General features: G+C 33.8%; 2 protein-coding genes across 2 annotated transcripts; one reads left to right on the top strand and one right to left on the bottom strand.

Annotated features, from left to right (window-relative positions):
* Positions 1 to 101: 101 nt before the first annotated feature.
* On the bottom strand, positions 102 to 3310 carry LOC134254533 (uncharacterized). Its single transcript, XM_062737058.1, has 3 exons — positions 2917 to 3310; positions 1917 to 2216; positions 102 to 143 (listed from the first exon to the last, which is right to left on the bottom strand). Exons 1-3 carry the CDS (start codon positions 2978 to 2980, stop codon positions 133 to 135), a joined length of 375 nt encoding a protein of 124 aa, XP_062593042.1. The 5' UTR covers positions 2981 to 3310; the 3' UTR covers positions 102 to 132.
* Positions 3311 to 5162: 1852 nt separating this feature from the next.
* LOC134254529 (myb-like protein J) lies at positions 5163 to 6328 on the top strand. The gene is made up of 2 exons (XM_062737052.1): positions 5163 to 5290; positions 5375 to 6328. Exons 1-2 carry the CDS (start codon positions 5224 to 5226, stop codon positions 6151 to 6153), a joined length of 846 nt encoding a protein of 281 aa, XP_062593036.1. The 5' UTR covers positions 5163 to 5223; the 3' UTR covers positions 6154 to 6328.
* The last annotated feature ends 392 nt before the right edge of the window (positions 6329 to 6720 follow it).

The raw sequence follows: 6720 nt of genomic DNA on the forward strand, positions 1-6720 counted from the left end.
ATCATTCTCTTCAACACAGTCTCAAGAAGGTAGGAAAACTAAATTTCTTGGTTGCTTCAGAGTTTGGCATGACCGGCACATAGGATGGGCGGATTTTGTGATTTCCTTCTTCTAAATGTATATCTTAAACCTTTACATATCATCTACAAAATAAAAAAAACAACATCAATTTACATTTTCCAAACTACATACACGAAATCGTTCGCAATATAAGACTAAACGATATTTTTAGCATTAGAATATGTGTTTCAATTAGATTGTGCAATGTAATTACATTGCATCAAAATTTTGGAAATTTAATTTAACGAATTAGCCGTAAAAATCGCGGTGTATTATTTTAGCGAAAAGTAATTTATAAAATAATCTATTTGACTGGACATCACAATATAATATCTAATATTTACATCCACTGAATATTTATTCCTTTATTTCTTAAGAAAACCCATTGCTTTAATCACTGCATGAACTACATTAGGCCTGTACTGATTTCTTGATCAGTGGCTGTTCCATCAATGAAACGTATAAAGACGTTTGCATCATTAATACAATAATTAACCTTTTTACTTCTACTTTAAATGATTATTTAAACGGATACAAGCTAATTCAGAGAATTCGTGTCCCCCGCTTAGGGAAAAAGTCGGATCCCCCTGACTGAATTTGTAGAATTATTAAATGTATACATGTATACTGAAGCAAATAAAATACATGTATGTCAATATGCATATAAGGAATTGAATGCATATTCTTTATTATGTGTATAGAAGATTCTTTTTATATGGAATATTTATCACACTGTAATGATGATTTTATAACCTCATAAATTTTTCATTTCACATGCTGAATACTATCATTTAGTAAAAAAAAAAAGAAAAGTATTTAAAAAAAAAAAAAAGGATCGTCCGAGATTCGATCCTGAGACCTCTCACATGTGAAGCGAGAGACATGCCACTAGACAACGGAATCGCTTTTCGTGAAATCAAGTATATACAGAACTGAAGTCACATACATGTATATATTCATGTTCGGTATTCTCAAAATTTTACACAATCCATGGTGTTTGATTTATTTAGCCTTTATTAAACAGTTCTAATAGATGTAATAAGAACATAAAGTCCGCCGAGAACCTGTTTTATACGCAATAACTCTCCTCATGCCCCTGTGCTAAAAATGGCGACATGTAATACTATAAATACTGATAAAACAAACGGGGCGGGGCACTTTGAGAAGGTTGAGAGAGATCCTAGGGAGTTTTTGTATACATTGCATAAGCTCAGAATCTTCTTGAAATATCGCCCGGAAATGATAGTGTTACACACAGACAGAATGTATAAATTTACGACCTTGAACTTTGATCTTTTGACCTCAAAATCAATAGGGTCTTCATTAGGCCACAGGGAGTTGTTATGTAAAATTTCATTGCAATAGCTCAAAGGGTTCTAGAGATATCGTGTGGAAACGAAAGCAGAATTTGCTTATTTATGGGGACAAAATAAACATAAACAATAAAATGTCTTTCTTTCTTTGTTATTACTGGAATTAACACTCTCAGCTATTGAAGAAAAAAATTACATAACCCGCTTACGCGGGTTATGTATTTTTTCTGCAACAGCTGCTTCCGTTAATTCCAGTAATAACAAACAAAGAAAGTATTTAATTGTTTAAGTAAGAAGCCATATGTGTTTAGTACTTAATGAATTGTTTGCGATATGTACTGTGTAAGGGATTTCATCACTCTCGCAAATAATGCTAATTTTGAATCCTCGCTAAAATTTCCACTTATACGGCAGTTGAACCATTTTTTCATAGTTAATCAAATTCATGTACTTGTGTTCGAACAACCAGATTAAATTTGCAAAAAAATATATGTAATATCATGCAACGATATACATGTATATTTCCTACAATATTAAACATACCGTCAAACACAGATAAATTTGTTCCTGGGATTTCCTTCCTTTTGGACATACTGGCCAAGAATATTTTCTTCATTGATGGACGATGCTCAATTATAGCTGTGGCGAGGGAAGTCATGGTGAAGTCTTTAGGGTAGAACATATAAGTCATAAATGACATGACATCGTCTGAATTATAGTTGATTCCCTTCATTTCGGTTTTGGCGGGAAGAATGGATGTAGTTAGAAGAAGATCAGCTGGCATAAGTAGATTTCCCACAAAAGGGTGGGGCGTACTTAACATGTTATCGGAATATCCGTAATCTGAAATATTTTAAAAATATACCAAGGCTTTCAATGTCTTAGATTAATTGATGGTCAAATTTTCTAAAAGAAACAAGACAAGTCTGTGAAACACTAATGTCCCCGTAGGACAGCTTATGGCGACGGTTGAATTTTCTCAAATCCATGTCAAACTCAAAAGGCCAAGGTCAAAAGGTCCAAATTTTTGGTACCCAAAGGAAGGTCTTGTCACAAGGGATCATTTGTGAAATATGAAAGCTCTTGTTCTCACTGTTCAAGAGTTTTGGTCAAGGTAAAAGTTTTCAAACTCTAGTGAGGTCAAGGTCAAAAATATTTATACTCGCTGAAGGTCTTGTCACAATGAATGCACTTTTGAAGTATGAAATCCCCAACACCAACTGTTCAAATGTTATGATGAGTTATTTCTTTGAAGTGGGCCAAGGTCAAGATCAAGAGATCAAATTTGGTGGTACTCAAAGAAAGGTCTTGTCACAAGAAATACACCTGTGAAATACGAAAGCTATACCCCCACACACTCAAAAGTTATGAGCAAGGTAAAAGTTTTTGCGAACAGACAGATAGACAAACAAAAAGACGGACGGACAGAGTAAAACTATATACCCCGAATCTTAAATTAAGGGAGCATAAAAATATTGATAGAATAAAATTAAAAAACATGAAACAATGCCCAAGAAATATGTAAAAGTACACATAAACTTACTGTATCTGTAACCATAGGTTGAGGATCCAAGTAACAAACTCAAAAGAAAAAAGAAAACGGCCATTAGTTTTTACTTCCTAGAGTCATTACATTCTGGAATATTAGTAAAGAATGAGTTAATTAATTATCAAATGATTAAAAGTACAGTCATACATATGTTTATATACCGTGTAATGATTGCATGCAGGTGCACTGACAAAAAAAGAGTCGATGACCAATAATTGTATTGTTTTTCATTTCACAATGAAACAGTGTGTATATGTACTATTTCACGTGAACACTTAACAACTTAAGGGAAAAATACATGTACGTACAGGAACTAACTAATTAATCCTTAGCTAATGATTCAGTATTGTCAAAAATTATACATCTTTGTATTGTCAATCTAGCTGTTCATTGCATGCAGCAGCATGGAAGGAACAGCCTTTGCAAGATGTAATGATGGGATCAACAGAATTTAAACCAGGTTTCAAGTGACAGAAGAGCGTTAGTGCTCAGCAAATTTTGCATATTCTTACAATAAATACTAGTATCTAATAATAAACAAAAGTGTATCGACTTGCTTGTACGATGTATGGTTCTTTAAATTACTTAAAGAATCACTGTAGAGTATGCCAGGGGATCAACGATACTCAGTAGTTGGAAACGTGGAATAATTTGCATATTAGTAACGGGCGAAATCCGTTATGCATAAATTATCTCATGTTTCCAACTATCGTTGATGTTCCTAGCATACTCTATTAACTAGACAGCGATTACTTATATTTCCATTTCATTGTGAAATAAACATAAATTTAGACTTTAACAATATAGGCCTAGTTTAATAAATTTAAATTACACGAGACCTCCCATGTCAATTTCGATAGACCCCGCCCACCGACGTCAAACACAAAGACAGCGAGATTTACATGCATTTCAGACCTCCCTCTCGTCAGGCACAAATACAGACGCACGAGATTTACATGCACATTAGGCCTCCTTAGCTCCTGACGTATCGCTTGGCAAAATTTACATGCAAAGATTATAGAGTTATTTTTTTTTACTAATTTATTCAACAGAATTTAATTTTATTGAATTTAATTTAAAAATATAATGCTTCAGATAAAGAAAAAAACCTGCCATGGCCTTCAACTCGACATTGAGACATATCGATGATGCATTAGCAATAGTTACTTCATTTCATGTGTAGACACGATATACCCCAGTTTGTTTCATAATTGGATATTTTACTAGATAAAGACAATGAGTGGTAACCTAACAAGAACGCTTTATGATAAACGTAACACTTTCAACTTTTCTATCATCGACTTCCTTTACTTATATAGTACTATACTAGTATCCTTAATTATCATCTGCGTTAGGAGTTTTTTTTATCGTCTCAGTTCATTCAATATATGCAAGAACATGCTCTACACAAACAATTACTTAAACGAGATAAGTTATTGACAAACAAGTTGATGAAACAAGATTTTCAAGTCTCTCGTTTAAGATTATTTTGCAAGTTCTACACAATAACCTTGAAGCAGATACAATCTATCATTACGTCAGATTCAGTTGGATTTTTTCATAGTAATTGTTAGACAATTACTGTCTATGGATTTATTTCCCGAATACTGCCTACGAAGTTTTTTGCCGATCGTGGCAAAGAGTACACTGCGGGAGTGAACGGTCAGTAGGGATGATCCTCCATGGCACTGATCAAACATCCAGCCTGTGTTTGGCACCTGATTTTTATTGTGTGAATCAAACATCACGAGTTTTATAGTTTTATTGTGTGAGGCCAGTGTTTGCTCTGATCCTGATTTTTATTGTGTGAATGTAACAAATTTTAATAGTACTACAAAATATCAAAGGTTATCTCCAAGTTTCTATATTTTAAATTTCATGTAAAGGTGTCAAAAACACATTTTTGCAAAATCGGTTTAAAAATCAGTTATGAAAGCAATTACTAATCAAGGAAATAACAACAGGTTTAGAGTACACATTCTAAAAGTTAGATTGGAATTTTTTTTATGATAAAGGACGCCCTCAATAAATTTTTATGTAAGTTTCACAGAACAAAGAAACCATCACTAATTGTTCCGGTCAAACTACTTTTCAATTGATACGTTCTTTAACAGGTTTTTCAGTTGATTGACCATTTACATTTTCTTTGATGAATTGGACTGAGACAAATAAAATGTGTCATTTATATATAGTCTTAAAAAGATTTATAAGACCAAGCTACTCCCACCGTTAAACAACAGGAAGTTAAATAAGAGGCTTAGAAGATTATCTCTCAAACAAGGATACCAAACGTAGCAAAAAATGAAATCCGGAACATTTTTCTTTTTGGTGCTTCTGAATTTGTCCTGTGTTTATGCAACCTACAAAGGTAAATACTATGGTTATTACTATATAGACAGCCTTAAGAGCAAATTTTTATTTTATTATAATATAATATGTCGTTACATTTCAGTTTATTATTTCCCTCCAACGAAAAACTACAAGAAGAAATGGATTAAATCCAACCTCTCAAAAATGCAGACACCTTCTACAATGTCATCATCTTCTGTTTCTAACACTGGAACTATAATGACAAATGGGATGCCTATTTCAAACACTATGTCCATGTTGTTTAGTCCAGGCCAAAACAGCATCTTCCCTGCTATGGCAAACTCTGTCATACGTGATAGGACGTCATCAACGCTCAACAGAGTAGCCAATCCTACAAGAATGACTGCTCCGATGATGTCTGCAATGGCAAATCCAATGATTTCCACAATGACAAATCCAATGATTTCCACAATGACAAATCCAATGAGTTTAACAATGACACATCCAATGATTTCTACGATGACAAACCCAATGAGTTCAATGATAACAAATCCAATGAGTCTCTCAATGGCAAATCCAATGACAAATCCAATGATGTCCACGATGTCAAATCCAATTTCTTCAACGACAAATCAGATGAGGCCAATGATGACCTCTCCAATGATGTCGATGACAAATAATCCAATGATGTCAGTGATGAATAATAGGATGATGACTGGAACCTCAAATTCGATGACAGGAAGAAATAATGCGTTGGTTAACTCCATGACTCCCACCACCCGGCCTGAATCAGCATTGCGTGTTCCAAGTGCAGACGAGATACTGAGTTCCGCTATGATGGAAGTCGTTGGACAGTCTACCATGCAATCCTCCCTAGCGGGAAATAAACTCAGTAGGTTTTTCGGATCAAGCTATTTTTGAACATAGATACGCAGTTACTGTGTTTTTATTAAAGTTTCAACTTTATTAAAGTCTATGTTCATTATCATTTACAGGTGCTAAATCCGGTGAAAATCCTAAAAACAATATAACTGGAACCAGTTGTTAAATTTTTCGTCTTAATGCGAGAATAAATTTGCTATAAATTCTTTTATAATGTTCTTCTTTTTTTTTAAATGATGACACAGTGTAATGTTTTTTAGTTTTTCCTTCTCAAATGCTTTTCTGTGGAGAAAAAAATCAAAGTACTCAGAAGTACAGAGAGCCGGGCTCATTTAAAGAGTAGAATGGATTTCTTACATGAATCACGTTTATATTCTGATGAAAAAATTATTTTAAAACTATCAATATAAATGATAAGACATTGACAGTGAGTTTTTCAATCCTAATACCACGGTCCGATTTTGTCAGAATCAGAATTAATCTGGTACCGCAGCACTCTCTACCATCGGCTCATACATTCACGGTGTCTGAGAGAGGAACGAACGACAACTCTGCATAGTAGATTGGTACCGCAGCTGAATGTAAAAAAAAACAAAAAAACAGGCC

This window comes from Saccostrea cucullata, unplaced genomic scaffold (assembly GCF_032062105.1).
Source record: "Saccostrea cucullata isolate Sc308-1 unplaced genomic scaffold, CSIRO_AGI_Scuc_v1 ctg19, whole genome shotgun sequence".
Classification (NCBI taxonomy): Eukaryota; Metazoa; Mollusca; class Bivalvia; order Ostreida; family Ostreidae; genus Saccostrea; species Saccostrea cuccullata.

What these genes read in the sequence shown, in the direction of transcription:
- LOC134254533 (XM_062737058.1), bottom strand. Translation starts at nt 2,980, where the DNA reads ATGGCCGTTTTCTTTTTTCTTTTGAGTTTGTTACTTGGATCCTCAACC. An exon ending in AACCTATGGTTACAGATACA is followed by an intron (nt 2,217 to 2,916) that starts GTAAGTTTATGT and finishes AAAATATTTCAG; the next exon opens with ATTACGGATATTCCGATAAC.
- LOC134254529 (XM_062737052.1), top strand. Translation starts at nt 5,224, where the DNA reads ATGAAATCCGGAACATTTTTCTTTTTGGTGCTTCTGAATTTGTCCTGT. An exon ending in TGTTTATGCAACCTACAAAG is followed by an intron (nt 5,291 to 5,374) that starts GTAAATACTATG and finishes GTTACATTTCAG; the next exon opens with TTTATTATTTCCCTCCAACG.